The sequence below is a fragment of the Macrobrachium rosenbergii genome, chromosome 23, assembly GCF_040412425.1.
Source record: "Macrobrachium rosenbergii isolate ZJJX-2024 chromosome 23, ASM4041242v1, whole genome shotgun sequence".
Taxonomy (NCBI): Eukaryota; Metazoa; Arthropoda; class Malacostraca; order Decapoda; family Palaemonidae; genus Macrobrachium; species Macrobrachium rosenbergii.
In genome coordinates, this window is record NC_089763.1 from 16955952 (window position 1) to 16972948 (window position 16997).

General features: G+C 36.9%; 1 protein-coding gene across 1 annotated transcript in view; it reads right to left on the reverse strand.

Annotated features, from left to right (window-relative positions):
* Nucleotides 1–16997, reverse strand: part of LOC136851022 (uncharacterized) — an 87730-nt gene that overhangs the window by 32197 nt on the left and 38536 nt on the right. Inside the window, exons 9-15 of the mRNA XM_067124996.1 lie at nt 16586–16871; nt 16320–16384; nt 15192–15426; nt 12386–12643; nt 11142–11269; nt 9806–10466; nt 3612–3681 (exon numbers count right to left, since the gene is read on the reverse strand). Coding sequence (XP_066981097.1) covers nt 3612–3681; nt 9806–10466; nt 11142–11269; nt 12386–12643; nt 15192–15426; nt 16320–16384; nt 16586–16871 — 1703 coding nt within the window. The remainder of the gene's footprint in view (nt 1–3611; nt 3682–9805; nt 10467–11141; nt 11270–12385; nt 12644–15191; nt 15427–16319; nt 16385–16585; nt 16872–16997) is intronic.

The following is a 16997-nucleotide window of genomic DNA, read 5'->3' on the forward strand; positions in this document are numbered from 1 at the left end:
TAACTCATAGTTGTAGCTTTTATCAGTTTGAAATATTTTCATATAAATCACGATAACTGCCAAATTTCAACCGGTCAACTTTAACTCACGACCGAAATGGTAAAAATGCAATTATAAGCTAAAACGCCACATTCTAGTAATATTCAATCATGTACCTTCATTTTGCAACAAACTACAGTCTCTCTAATATTTCAATTTATGGTGAATTTCTGAAAAAAATTTTTTCCTTACGTCTGCTGATAACTTGGCGAACATCTCAGAAATTCTTTCATCATGTTGTCGTAATGTTTGCATCGTTTTACATTAGTCGTTACACATAAACTTTTATATATGAAAATGTGTGCAATTTCATGTAGAATACAACAGAAAAATAGCTCATGGTTGTAGCTTTTATCAGTTTTGAAATATTTTCACAGAAATCACGATAACTGCAAAATTTCAACCTTCGGTCAACTTTAACTAGACCGAAATGGTAAAAACGCAATTGTAGCTAAAACTCTTACATTCTAGTAATATTCAATCGTTTAACTTCATTTTTGCAATAAATTGGAAGTCTCTAGCACAATATTTCGATTTATGGTGAATTTTTAAAAGACATTTTCCTTACGCCTCTTGCGGTAACTCGGCCGAACATCTCAGAAATTCTTTTGTCGTTGTCGTAATATTTGCACCATTTTATATTAGTCATTACATAAAGTTTTATATATGAAAATATGCATTTCATGTAGAATACAACAAAAAATAACTCATGGTTTTAGCTTTTATCAGTTTTGAAATATTTCCATATAAATCACGATAAATAGAAAAAATTTGACTTTCGGTCAATCTTTAACTCGACGAAATGGTCAAAACTGCAATTAATAGCTAAAACACTTACAGTCTAGTAATATTCAATCAATTAGCTTCATTTTTCAACAAATGGGAAGTCTCTAAGCACAATATTTCGATTTATGGTGAATTTTTGAAAAAAAATTTTTTATGTCATGCGTATGAATTCATGCATCATTTGTGATAATATTTTCTCTGTGTTGCTTTGATCGTTTTAAAATTTGTTATACAGGTAGTCGTCGACTTACGACGGCATTAGGTTCTGACAGAGCAGTCGGAAGTCGATCTCGTCGTAAGTCGACCAACCACATATGTACATGTATTCTGTACCTACAGTATATTATCCATCATATCTCCTAAGTATGACTAGCCTACATATACATTTTATATTATCCAAAAATGTGCATGTATAGTACCTATTTTTATGTTTAGCATATGAAATCTTATCATGCTTGAACTCCTTGATTAATACTTACTTTTATTACTGTATTTAACATTTTTATTGTAGGCATTCAAACCATCTGTCTGGTCTGTTTACATTTTTTATCCGCCATTTGCATTGCCAATCGGCTACGTATAGCGTATTATTTACTTTTGTTTATTTATAGGTTTGAATTAAATACATACCGTATTGTGGCAGTATAAGATGCACTTTTTAACAAAAAAAAAATGGCTAAAAATCCCCTGCTTCTATGTACATAATGTAGGCTCAAATTTAAAATTTTGGCGAAATTATACATGAAACGTCATTACATGTTGTAGCCTAGTGTAAAATTCGGTGTTATCCTAATAACCTATTAAAAACAAAGTTTATTATAATTATTTATCATTATCACACTTACCATCACCGCAATTACTACTGCTAGTATTATAATCAATATCTCGTTGTTATTATCGATATTTTCATTAAAATGTTAATATCATTATAAATGCGTCTACAGCGGATCGCCGCATTCCACATTTATAGATATAAACAGTATCGTGTGCTGCCACCTATTGGTGATTATCTAGAGAGCTTTTACGGATAACAAGGCTTGTTCAGTTGGTAGTTGGCAATTCCTGTAACATTCTCTTTACGCATAACAACATGGCTTGATCAATTGGTGGTTGACAATTCCTGCTACCATTCTCTTTAGGCATAATAACAAGGCTTCGTTGAGTTGATACTTAGTAACTCGTGCTAGCATTCTCTTTTAAGAATAATAACATGGCTTTGTTCAATTGCTCACTAGAGACTCGAGCGTTACATATAGAAACATTTTTATTTATTGAATTTACCCCTTGATTGCATACTTTTATAATATATAATGGATATATATAACATATATTACTGTAGGTAACATCTTTATTAATGTTTTTGTTGATTCTGGCGGTAAGAAACAATGTTTACAAATGAATGTGTTGCGATCTGTTGGTAAACCTGAGGTAGCTTTCAGCAGAGGCGAAACATTCGATCGTAGTAAATGGCTGATTGTATAATACATATTTTGATAAATATAAATATGGTAAATAACTTCTTTATTAATGTTTTTGTTGATTCTGTTGGTAAAGAAACAATACGCATATGATAACCTAATACTATACAGTTTTACTTACCAAAATTATATGAGCATAGGCTAGGAAACCTTATTTTTTTTCCTCAGTGTCCTGCTGAAATTGGGGTCGTCCTATGCAGACATCGTATTATAAGCCATCAAATCTGGTAATTTGTTATTACATTTATTTGCAAAAAATAGAAATACAAAATACATTACAAAAATATGAATCTTTTACCATTTTTGAACGACACAAACACAAAATGCTGCAGCTGAGTATCTCTCGGATATGAGCTGCGCTGCCGGTAGCGGGAAAAAGTATCGTTTAGCGCTCGGCGTATTTTAGCAAAATATATAAAATTAAATATTATATATTATTATATTGTCGTAGCCGTCGTAAAGTCGGTCAGTCGTAAGTCGCATAGGTCGTAAGTCGACGACTACCTGTATACCAAAATCATCGCAATTTAGTGTAAAATACAACTAAAAAAATTAACTCATTAGCTTTAACCGTTTTGCTTACAGCGATTTGTATACAATTTATATACAAGTTTTTTTTTATTTCTGTCATATACTCCAATATTTATATATGATAATATTTTTTCATTTCTGATGGTTGCATACTACACTTCAGGCAATGACAAAAAAAAATGAGCCAAAAATGAACTCTTAATCTTAAAAACTAAAGCGTGCTGTGATTTTTTGAAAAAACTTTTTTCCGCTTCGGCGCTAACTCACGAGCCTTGCCGACATACCAGGACGTTTTTGTAAATAGGGCTTCGGCGTTAAAGGGTTAAACAATTAGAGGTTTTGCATTCAATAGCACAACTGCCTGGTTTTGGGATTTTTAATTTATTAGATATTCTTCTGAAAGATCTTAAAAATTCAATGCCAAGAAAGTATGAAGTTGGAAGACTGTACTGGAGTTTGTCTAAAAATTACATTTTTATGATAAAATAAAGTTTTATATATACTTACCAAGTAATTGCATAGCTATAGTTTCCTCTTGCATGGCAGCTTAAATTCAAAAATTCGCGGGTAACACTTCAAAGTTCATTGCAGATGACTGGTCCTGCCCACTAACAGGAATACCAGGAATGACTTAGCAGACAATCTCATTCTGTTTATGCTATATGTCCATCGGAGGGGAGGCAGGAAGGCTCCGATCATGTAATTACTTGGTAAGTATAGTAAAAATGTCGTAAAAATGTCATTTTTATGTAAGTAACTTACCAAGTAATTACATACCTGATTCCAACATTGACAGGTGGGATACATGGACATACTCTACTCCAAAACATTAAGACATGTAATGAATCTGAAATAAAAAAAGTTGCTAGCACTGAAAACTATGCTTGTTGTTCCTTATTAGTTAAGAGAACCTGCAGTAGAAAACTGCCTCTGGTTGGTGCTTAACTTAACCTGCAGCGATGTGACGGTATAGCCAGGAGCATCTGCTACTTACTGTACATGGGAGCTTTGTAGAGAAGTCCAATGGCTAGCAAAGCATAAATGGAAGTTTTGCAGCGAAGGAGTTAACCGAAGGCTAGCAAAACTTCAAAAAGCGCCCTTGTCCTGGGTGCAATACCAAAATAAAACAACGAGATAACACTGTTGCCTGCACTGAAATAAAGACCACGACCCATCCACTGAGTGGTGGGTGCTCCAGGTACATTGTGCCTCCTAGCTCTCACAAAACTCGGCTAAGGTGAAGAGACTGTAAGAGAAAAACCTATGCTTCATTCCGCGATGCCAAGCCAGTTACTAGTAACCACAAAGTACTGCAAAAAATATTTCAACACAGTTTAAACTTTTCTGAAAAGGTGAGAAGCAAAAATCGATTACACTTCCAGTGGGTCGATTGTAGGATGGACGTAAGGGGCATATAAGCATGAAGGCTAATGAGGCAGACGTTGTTCTGACATCTTTAGCTTTCACTTAAAAGTAGGCCTGCTGCTCTCCTGAACTAAGAATGGTCTCATAAACCAAGTCTATACACGAAGATCAATGCGTTCTTAGAGGGCGAAATAAGGGTCCTTGTCAGAACACTATAGGTTAAGAATGGCCCCCTTAGCTTCCAATCCTAATTAGGTAATACCTGAAAATTCCAACATCAAAGAGAGGTTCCTACTCTTCCCCAGAGCCAAGCATGTGGGGAGATTTGGCGCCAGACAACCGGAAGCTGGTGCCAGGATGTAAATGGTGCCAGCTGAGCTGGGCCTTCGGTAACTAATCAGTTGGGAGCTGGAGGACACTCTAGGAGCTTGGGGAAGAGTTGGTGCCAAGCAAGCTGGGAGTCAGATGAGGTAAAGGCTCGGGCTGGAGGGTGCTCCTGGGAGCCCGGAGTACTGTCCCCGGCCGTCAAGGCCGTTTTCTCTTCCATTAAGTTCTGAGAGGGAGAGAACGGGTCCAGGTCATGGTAGGGTCCTCGTTCTCGGTTAAAAACCCCCAGGGTAAATGAACAAACTAGACATAGCTCGATGCCCCTAAAAAGAGGAACATTAGAGATTCTCTATCCTCTACGATAAAAAAGGCAATGCTGCCATTGAGTCATAAGTGTCTCAGAAGAAACTTAATAGTCTGAGACACCCAATTCTAAACATCATTCACTTAAGATTGGTAGACTGAGCTAGAAGAGGACATTTGCATCTTTCAAATGTCTCTTGTAGCACCTCTGAAAAAAGCACCTCCTTCCTGACAAGCACCCGGACAGCCCAAAAGTCTGTCCGTGTAAGAGCGTACCACCATCTGGTGTCTCTTGAAGTGAGGTTGTTCAAGAAGAGACGAGTAGTGGAAGGATTCTTGGAAGAGTCCACCAATCAACCGTAGCAATTCGGGAACCATAAATTATGGTTCAGAACAGTGCTACGAGGAATAAGGTAACGTTCTGACAAGCCTGAGAAACCTCAGCCGTTCCTTAACCATGTCGAACGGTGGAAGAGCTTTGAGATCCAGGTTGAAATGATCTTGCAGTACGGTGTCTGTTGCCCAAACTAGAAGATTCCTTTAAGGAGGCAGGCAGTCAAGATCGGCCTACCCCACAGAGGCACGTAATCCAACAGTTCAAGGGATTCAAGGTCCACTCAAGAGTATTGGAACGCTGATATAACTGGCGGGAGACCCAACCCCACCGGATGCCGGTGGGGGGGAATGGAAGGAGACTAGCCCAGTACACAGCTCCAGTTTCAATCTAGGGCGTGTTGTGAACAACTTGATTTATCGTCCTCAGAAAAACATTCTTAACACTTGGTGGCAAGAGCTAATGCAAAAAAGTAAGGACTGTGATCTTGTTAAAAGGAATACTGCAGTCTGGGAGTGAGCGATGGTCAAGAAGAACTGAAGTCTTAAGCGAATGGCTCTCAACTCTCTGGCATACTTGTGAAGGTTCATTCCCCCGGGGACACTTCCGAGAAATTTTCCGGTTCTCCGAGCGGGCTCCCTCTACTAGAGCAAGGGGTGAGAAGCAGTCTAAGACTAGTCTCATGATGAGGGACTTCTCCCAAAAGTCTAAATTCGGACAGATACCACCATAAGTCTAATGATAACCAGGTCTTGGGGAAAAAACAGCGGAGTCCGATTATGATTCTTTGTCCCTATTGGTCTTGAGGGACAGGCTGAAGTTCATGGTCAGAAAGATAGACAACAGTAAGCAGAGTGAGGACTTGAGAGAAGTCTTATGCCGTAGATGTCGAAGCCTAAATTCCTGCACTGAAAGACCCTGTCTCGTAGGAAGGGTCCGAGATATCTTTCGGAGTTTGTATGTGGACATGAAATGAAGTATCCTACATCTTCAGGAACTCCACCCAATTAATTGCCCTGGAGAATGGATGACAGGACTGTGGTTGGTCTCTGCAGGACTAGTGAACAAACTTGTAAATAAATAAATATAGAGCACAAATAAATAAAGACAAAAAAAAAAAGAGGAACTAGGTGCTCACCAGTGACAATGGGAGCCTAGTAGGGCTTAGAAAGAGTCAGGCACCAAAGTGACGACTTCGGCGCCAGGTTACAAAGCTGGAGTCAGAGCTCTGAAGATGATCAGGCGCTCGGGAATGAGCTGCACTAGAGAGAGGGTTCATGGCACTTCCTTCTGCCTGGAGCCCAAGAAAGTTTCAATAAAAGAATAGCTCAGGTGGAAGATATCCACAATACCAAAGGGAAAAACCGAGGATATATGCTGTCTGAAAGTAGCTACTGGCGATGTCCCTTGGCAACACTTGAGAGACTCTATCTTTTAGCCCCTGCTCCTGATGTGAGTCAAGAAAGACCTTACTTCAAAATCTTGACAAGAACTTCAACCAGAAGGACTATTTCCCTCCAAGCATCAGAAGGAGGGGAAGGACAAAAACAATTGTCTTGCTCCCCCCACTTAAAATAATAATACCAAACCAAAGTCAGACTTCCAACTCCCTGTAGAGGTGACAGTCTTCTTCAACAAGCTCATAAATTCATACACAAAAGTCCGTCTGCAAAAGACATTGCTTTGAGACACTAACCGACGTCACAAAAGGGAGCAACTTGGCCCACCTGGAACTCTAGGCGAAGGTGGAACAGGCTGAAAAAGACAAACCGCCTGGGAGCGGTTGTATGGTACTCAAAGGAGGGAGTCCAATACTGAAGGAGGACACCCGATGATCAGAGACTAGAGTCAGTCACTTGAAGAGGCGTTCAACTGGAAACTGAGCTCAAAAAAGAACAACAGTACGTTCTTAGAAGAGACAGGCGCTGAGCTAAAGAGAGACTGGCGTCAGCCACTAGTAGGCTGGTGCTAGAAGCTCTATATGAAGACGAGCTCTGGTGCTATAGGGCGCTATCAGGCACTTATGTTCCGCTTGGCGCCAATACTGGCGTTCCACATGCCTCTTGGTTGGGGCTTCACTTGACCTGTAGTGACGTGGCGGTTATAGCCAGGAGCGTCTGCTACTCAAGTGAGAGCTTCACAACGAAGGAGAAGTCCTATGGCAAGAAAAGCATAATTGGAAGTTTTGAAGCGGAGTTACCAAAGGTTAGCAAAACTTCAAAAAGTATATCTATAAGCATTTTTTAATGGCTGTCCTTACACAACTATCAAAATAGACAGCAGGCTTGATTGAGGGGTAACTACCCTGAGGCAAACCCATCCGGACTCCCATGGACTTTAGTATGCCTCCTCCCTGGTGCAAGGGAGCCTGACAGGGACTGGTTTAGAGATTGGAAGCTGGATGATGTTTCACTGGCACACTTAAGACGTTCCAGTGGCTGTCTGGTCGATACCTGGGACCAGCAACAGGTTCACATAAGCCAGGAACTACCTGCTGTAAGTAAACCTCCCAGTCCCCTGGACTTCAGTATGCCTCCTCCCCTGGTGCATGGGAGTCTGACAGCACCTTTTTGCAGGAGCATTTGAAAGGCTAGCCACCTCTTCCACTGCACACTTCACTATTATTACAATGGTTAACTCCTGTTAACCTGACATATGACTAGCAATGGCAAGGGAAGGAAGAGGGAGCCAGGCGCTTATAGAGCAAAGTAGATAAAAAAGGCAGTAGGATAAAGTTGAGGGCCAGGACCTCAGAAACTGCCGAGCAACACATCCAACAGAGCGCCCAGGTTTGCAGTTGGCAAATACAGGCTGGGAGATCGGCTCGAGCTGGCGGTGACCACTGGGTGTAAACCCCCAACCTGAGCTGGACACAAGTACTGCATTCCTGCTCTTAACACTTTTCAGTTCTCTACAAAGGAAAGTGTAATAATGTTCAATTGATTGTATACAAACAAATGTTAGGAAGTACACAGTGACATCATACAAACATATCTCAAATCCTAACCAACATAATTCGAGATTTCAGATATGTATTTATTACAGAAAATATTGGATCAGTAGAGAATGCACAATTTACGTTATATTATGCTACTCGGAAAAAGAAAAGTTAACCTTTACCGACATAATTCGAAGCACAACGAATACCGTTATACAGACATATCTCAAATCCTATCAAACATTGAGATTGTTATGTATTATGTTTAGTATATATACTGCACATGTCGAAGCTCTGTGGAAGCTTGAGTGCTATCTAATGACTGCTGCATTGTGGGTTGTGGTTTGGGATTGGGGAAGCTCGTCAAGTTGTAGCAATATTTAACAGCACTCTAACCATTAAAGGCAATGTTTTCCCATCTGTATTCTTAACCCTCTATCACGGGGGCCATTTAATAGAGACTTTCAGATAATATATGTATTCACTATCAAAAAAGTCGGTCAGGTAGCGAACACAATATTATGTTATGTTATTTGGAAAATGAAAGTTAACCTTTACCGACAATAGATGAACACAGAGTATCATCATATAGAAATATCTCTAATCCTAACAAACACTAACTGAGACATGCAGATAAGTAATTCAATACTGTAAATGTTGGTTCAGCAACAACCGCAATGTTTACATTCATTACGACATAGTAACGGTACACCAGTGCAAAACCACGCCACCGGAGTTAAACCCTTTGATTGCTGAAACTCCTGCTACTGTACTGAATTACAGATAAACTTGAATCAGATCTTAATAACAAAACAATAAAATACTGATCCTTGAATGCTGTAAGCTTGAAGGCTACCCAAAATCAGCGATAATTTTGATGGTTCAAAACCTGGTTTCCAAACGCCAAATTTATGCAGGTAAGCTGCCATCGATAATCAGTGTCTTTTTGGAGAAAACAGAATAAGTATGTCTGCTAGTTGTTCCTGGTATTCCGTTAGTGGCACACCAGTCATCTGCACTGAACTTTGAAGTATACCTATTTTTAATTTGGTGTTGTAATTATTATAGCTATGTAATTACTTGGTAAGTTACTTATATAAAATCTCTTTTATCCATATTCTGATTAAACAACCAATAAGTAACAACTGAAAACCGTACCTTTCCCTTTTCTATGGGAGGTCATTGATCTTGGCCTGGATTTAGAGCCTAGCCTGACATGTATACAGTACTCTATATTCACATATCAACTTCTTCCTCTTGAAACTGGAATATGACCTTTTCTTGGATTTAGACCAATGTTATGCCTTAATTCTGCATGAGGACACTGAGGACCTTATATGTTCTTGTCTTCGAGTTTTTATCTCCTCCCTCAATGTCTTCTGTAGAGAAGAATGTTTCTCCTTGTTTACTTCACTCCTGTTTTACTATGACTCAGAGGAAGACCACCTTGCTTCTAGGCATAAATGAATCCTGAGAACTACTACTTTATACGGCAAGGTTATGGGGTAACTGGACTACTTGCTGGCACAGAACTGCCAAATGGCAATTTGACTTCAGCTTTCGCTTCAGAAAGTTTTTCTGACATATCATCAGTACCAGAAGCCTTTAAAACTTCATTATCTGAGTCTCCTTTCAACTCTCCTTCTTCCACATCTTCAGCAGGTACTACATATCTACAGGTTTTTCAGGCATAAAAATATCTACTGATTCCTTTCTTTTCTAGTATTTTCATTTTCTGAATCAACTCACCTAGTGACAATGGAACTGTGGTAGGAATTTTTGACAACGCATCTGTCTGATTTGGAGAGGGGCATCTACTACTATGAGCACTTTGTATTCTTTGCCGATACTCTGACAAGTTAAGCTTCCTTTTAATCTTCTTTACTTCCTGTTTTTGTTCTGTCTGCTCACACACTTCTTTATCAGGTTCTTCCTCAACTTCAACTTTGGGTTTGGTGTTACCAATGTCAGTCATGTAAGGAGGAAGTTTGTCATATACATGCTCATCTTTACTTGCTGCTACATCAACATCTCTCTTTGCATTATCCCAGTTATCAGTCACTGCTCCACATTTCACAGTCATTATGTCTTTTTTCCGATCTTCTGTTTCAACACTAGCATCACTTACGTCACCAGATTCAACACCGCTGTCCTTTTTTCCACTGTCGTCATGATTGTCATCTGTAGTAGCGCTGGCCTTTTTGTTATCAGTTTTTGATGCTGCAACAGTATAGTAATCAGGTAATTTGTTGAAGTAGTCTCCCGGTTGTGAAGCATTTTCTGTAATATTCCCTTTACTCTTTTGCTTCTCTGGTGAACAACAGTAATCATGATCCAATGGTGGTGGTACACGATCATTAGTGATCTGAAAAAGCAAAAGGTAACAAACACTCAGACTTGACAATGATTTTTAACCCTCAAAAGGCATAATTATTCAGAAAAAACCTGACTAAAACACAAACACTTAAGGACATACCATAACAAAAATGTTCCAAAACCTTCAATTTACTAAAATAATTTCTTGTATTTTGAGGCAAGTTTCTTGACAACAAATATATTTTCAATGAATTTTATGTCGATAACAAATACTCCTACTTATTCTGCTGCATGACATCTGAACTTCTAGAGAGAGAGTGAGACACTGCACAAATGGAAAGTTTGTTTTCCAGGCTGTAACAATGATATACTACTTCAGCATTTTTGCTAGCAATAATTTTGGTTGTGGTGTAATGAAACCAGAACTTGTTATTCCTAAACTGTACTCCTTACACTTAAACAAGCAATTTTACTTTTGTCACTCATCTCTACCATTAACACAATAAAAAAAATGCATTTAGTTACAAGCATATTGAATGAAAATTCCCAGTTTATGATGAATGAATTAAGGACTGACCATATTTTAAGTACCAGTACAGAACATTAAACATAGTACTTCCTACTATGGTGAGAAATTAAACAAAGATACACTCAAGATTTCTTTTTATAAACCAAGGTACACTCAAGATTTCTTTATGCTAAAAAGAATGATAAAAGAACTTGCAATTTTACTGCATTTAAGATGCCGGTGATTTTTACGATGTTGGTTTGTTTCAGGCTGTTTGATGCCTCGACCCTTTCGTACCAGCAAAGGTTCAGACAACATCTGAGTGCTCTTGCGCTTAGTTGAAGCTGTAACATTAAAAGAATTGCATTCCAAATGAGAACATGTACTTGTGGCTGACAAGATAAAATTATTTTAAGCACTAATTTGCAACAACTACTTTAGTATTTCTTCTAAAAAATATTTTTTCAAAAATCCATAATTTCCTGAGGTAATTTTTCTAATAAGCAGGTATCCAGAACCTTTCATGTAAAGAAAGTTTTTTCCTTTCCCCATAATGAACAGCAAAGATAACTGACACTCATTTTTGTTATAATATAAAATAAATAAGTGACTCCACAGTTTGCACACAAACATTTCATAGAGATTAAATAATTATCTTGAAATACCTTGGTGCCAGAAAGACAACTGTAAAAATATAGTTATTTTCAGAGAAATTTAAAGGCTTACTATTCCCATACAGTCTAATCAAGTTAGTGATAGCTTTAAACATGCAGTATCTGTATATAATCTAGAGACATATAGTCAACCACATCCCTCCTGTAAGACTTACCCAATTTCCTTAATTTACTTCCTCATTAGTTCTAATACATGTCAAGCATCAAGATTTTTGTACACCACATACATTTTTGTATATAAATCACTCCTTTTTATTTCAGATACATTCTAATTTTTTAAAATTCTACTCAGGAAACTTGCTATCCAGGTTGAAAGCCTTTCATGACTTTTTGTATTAGGAGAAACTTAACTTCTAAGTTTTATATTATGTAACAGAAGGACATTAAATTTTCTGTGTATGAAATTCAGCAGAACTATGTTACAAGTTGCAATTATTACTCACATTCTGTTCATAATTAGTGTTGACAATTAAAATGTAAAATAAAAATACACAAAAAAGGCCAATAAACTTACTCACAAACAAAAAAATGCTTTAAGTTCTATTAGCTCTAATTCTAATAAGCACCAAGACTATGTGGTTCTGCTTTACTCATCTTTTCAACCCAGTTTAACTCAACAACAAGATTCAAAATTAATCTTTCACTGGGCTCCCTAGAAGGATAAGATTCAGTGTAGTGCAAATATTCCCCAAGCTATGCCTATCATTACTGATGTACAAAACAATGTAACAATAACTGTGTGTGGAATACCAGCAAATATATATAATAAAAAATGAATAGCATCACCTTTAATCTTCTCTATAACTTCTTTTGGAAGAGCATTTTTAATCTTCTGATGCACAGGTGACCCCTGGGGAGATTGCTGCGTATTGGTGTTGTTACACACTGAAGTTTGCCGACCAATCTTAGCATTTGTGACAACTGCAGGCACAGAAGTAGTGTTGTTTTTGTTCTTAGCAGTATTGTGTTCAATGCCTGATGTGTTAACAGCTTCTGATGCCTCAAACTGTGCTAGCAAACTGTCCAAATCGCCAGCTTCAAGTACTGTAACATTTAGAAGAAAAATTAGAATTACAGTACATATTATTATCCAAAACAATAATAGCTAACATCTGAAATATGAAAAACAGTAAAAAATAACAACTCATACATCATTATTCTTACAGAGAACAGTGAATATCAGTAGTCACTGTCATGCTGGAAAATAACTGATATGGTGAATGCTTACTCATCTTAATACAACTACTGTATTAACCCTGCTAAATCTTGCCTACTGGCGTATCATCGTCAACTAAAATTGTTCGTTGTCCATGCAGGTGGACGACAACACGCCGATTTCAACAAAAATTTCAACCTTTCTCAAACCATTTGACTCGACGAAATGGTCAAAAACGTAATTGTAGCTAAAAAACTCTTACATTCTAGTAATATTCAATCATTTACCTTCATTTTGCAAACAAATTGGAAGTCTCTAGTGTAATATTTCGATTTATGGTGAATTTTAAAAAAACTTTTCCACTACGATGGACCGAACATGAAACTCAGCCGAAAATTTCAGAAATTCTTTTAGTCATTTTGTCGTAATTTTTGCACTGTTTTATATTAGCCATTACATAAAGTTTTATATATGGAAATGTGCACTTTCATGTAAAATACAACCTATAATTGTAGCTTTTATCAGTTTGGAAATATTTTCATATAAATCTCGATAACTGCTGTGGGTTTCAATCTTGTCAACTTTGCTTGACCGAAATGGTCAAAAACGCAATTGTAAGCTAAAACTTTACATTCTAGTAATATTCAATCATTTACCTTCATTTTGCAACAAATTGGAAGTCTCTAGCACAATATTTCGATTTATGATGAATTTTTGAAAAAACTTTTCCTTCGTCCGCCAGAAATTCTTCACACGTTGTCGTAATGTTTGCACCGCTTATATTAGTCGTTACATAAAGTTTTATATATGGAAATGTGCTAATTTCATGTAGAATACAACAGAAAATAACTCATGGTTGTAGCTTTATCAGTTTTTGAAAATTTTCATATAAATCACGATAACTGCCAAAATTTCAACCTTCGTCAACTTTAACTCACCAAAATGGTAAAAACAGAATTATAAGCTAAAACTCTACATTCTAGTAATATTCAATCATGTACCTTCATTTTGCAACAAACTGGAAGTCTTCTAGCACAATATTTCGATTTATGGTGAATTTCTGAAAAAAACTTTTTTCTCACGCCTGAGCGCGGTAACCCCGCCGAACATCTCAGAAATTCTTTCCACGCTGTCGTAATGTTTGCATCGTTTTACATTAGTCGTTACATAAAGTTTTATATATGAAAAATGTGCGCAATTTCATGTAGAATACAACAGAAAATAATTCATGGTTGTAGCTTTATCAGTTTTGAAATATTTTCCATAAATCACGATAACTGCCAAAATTTCAACCTTCGGTCAACTTTAACTCGACCGAAATGGTTGAAAACGCAATTGTAAGCTAAAAACTCTTACATTCTAGTAATATTCAATCATTTACCTTTATTTTGCAATAAATTGGAAGTCTCTAGCACAATATTTCGATTTATGGTGAATTTTTGAAAACATTTTCCTTACGTCCGCACAGTAACTCGCCGAACATCTCAGAATCGCCACCTAAGTCGAATGTTTGCACCGCTTTATATTAGTCGCTTACATAAACTTTTATATATAAAAATGTGCGCAATCATGCAGAATACAACAGAGAAATAACTCATGGTTGTAGCTTTTATCAGTTTTGAAATATTTTCATATAAATTACGATAAATAGAAAAAATTCGACCTTCGGTCAACTTTAACTCGACCGAAATGGTTGAAAACTGCAATTGTAAGCTAAAACACTTACAGTCTAGTAACATTCAATCAATCATCTTCATTTTTCAACAAACGGAAAGTCTCTAGCACAATATTTCGATTTATGGTGAATTTTTTTAAAAACATTTTTTACGTCTCATTAAGCAGATTCATGCATCATATTGTGATAATATTTTCTCTGTGTTGCTTTGATCATTTTACAATTTGTTATATACCAAAATCATCGCAATTTAGTGTACAATACAAAAAAATAAACCGTTAGCTTTAACCGTTTGGCTCACAGCGCGATTTGTATAAAATTATATATGAAAATTTTTTTTTGCGCTGTCATATAAAAAATATTTATATATGATAATGATATTTTTTTTCATTTCTGATGGTTGCATACTAAACTTCAGGCAATGACAAAAAAAGGAGCCAAAAATGAACTCTTAATCTTAAAAACTAAGCGTGCTGTGATTTTTTAAAAAAACTTTTTTTCTGCTTCGGTGCTAACTCCCGACTGCCGCCGGCAAACGGGAGACGTTTTTGTAAGTAGAGGCTCGGCGTTTAAGGGTTAACAAAACCTTGCTAACTCAAAGGACCAGATCATCTTTAACTAAAATGTATGTTATACTTTTCACCTTAAATACATCATATAGGATGGAGTTCTGGAAACCTGTGACAATACAAGCCTAGCATGAGTGGGGTAGCTAACACAAAGTTAAAAAGTTCTAAACAAAATTGTAAATTCTTTATTACCTGGAGCCTTTTCTGTAACAGTTTCCACATCAATTTCTTCCTCAGACACTTTTTCAGGGGAAGATTCAACTTTTAAAGCTCTTCCAAACTTGGAGCCCTTAACTGGTAGCTGAGGAAGAGGCACAAGAGTTCCTGACTCGTTGACTACAGCCAAAATAATGGAGCCAGCTTGCAATTTGATGTCCTGTCCATCAACATTTATAGTTTTCTCTTGATGGCTTCCCTTTGATTTTATCTGACAAACAAAAAAATCATAATAAAAAAAAATTATTATTCTAAGCTTCAAAAAGCATCATGAAATAACCAAAAGATTGTGTAACTGAAGGCTAGGCACAATAAAATTTGTAAGTAAACTTATGATTTCATTACATACAAATGCTTAAGCAATGGAACATCAACAGTGACTTCAAGCCATCATACAGGTAAAGTACAGAGAATGAAAAAGCAAATCACTCAAAAGACCCGAGTATCTAGAAAGAAAACCTGACTAACCAAATCACTGATTGACCTGACACCTGGACTTGCATTGTGAAGTATACTACAGACCAAAGAACACAATGTGAGAAGCACATCTGAAGATCTGCTTTGTTTTTTCCCATATGATACGGAATACAAGAGGGATTATACAAAATCATCAGTCAATGTTCTTCAAGATGATACAATAACCTTATCAACCCAAGGGATGACATCATATACTAAGTCTCTTCTTTTCCTTTAGGGTGAATCAATAACTAACAAACTTTGTCCTAATCAGAAACAGTGTTTCTCAGGGTAATTTTCTGACACTGAAAGGGTTTGGCCCATGAAAACTGACCACTGCAATCTTCATAAACTGCTACATGGTTTTCAAAGCCACCAATTATCAAATGAACAATTAAATATATATGCTAATGAATATATCATTATAAACAAAAAGCACTGCAGATATCAGCTACAGTATACAAGAACATGTAAAAAAAAAGTAATAAAATTCATCACCAAAAATATCACAAAGTTTTAAAGTGATGAGAATCACTGTCACTCTATGAAGTTTGGCCAGTAAAGCTTAACACATAAGGTAGTTTCACTGGCTAAGCTTGCTTGCATTACCTTGACTTTCCCTACTTCCCAAACACGTTACACACTCACCTTTTTACATGTGAAGATTTGCGACTTATTTCCAATTAAGTCAGCTACATTTCTAAATCCACCACCTGTACAGAGATGGAATTATCACCAGTAAGTGATACCTAAGGGCAACTTTTTTCTCTAGAACTTCAATAGATACTCTCATGTAAACTTTCAAGAATAAAACAATCTATATTTCAAAATAATTACAAAACACAGGTGTTCTTGGAAACAAAGTATGAAAATTCCATAACATCAATCTGACACAGGAAACTACTGATACCTACCTGCTTTGGTCTCCACTAGAGATTCTGCATTTTCAATTTGGTCTTTGTTATAAGTAGTCCAATCGTCATTTTCACCTTCAGTGTCTACACTAACAACACTCTCCCGACATACATCATCATACTCTTCCTCCATCCCGACATTTGATTCTTCATATTCCACTTTAACTTGAGGAGCAGAGATAATACCATCATCCGGAATTATCACAGATTCCTCAAATGGCAAATCACCATCCAAAAGTCCAGCAATTTCCTCCTCAACATCAGAGGAGATGACAGAGCCTATGGTCTGGATATACAAAAAGACAAATCAGCCATGCCCCTCTTGAAACAAATCTACTCGCATTATCCTTTATCAGGAAAAAAAAAAAAACTGCTATGTGAATACTGTACATCAATGAAGACTGCCTTTATG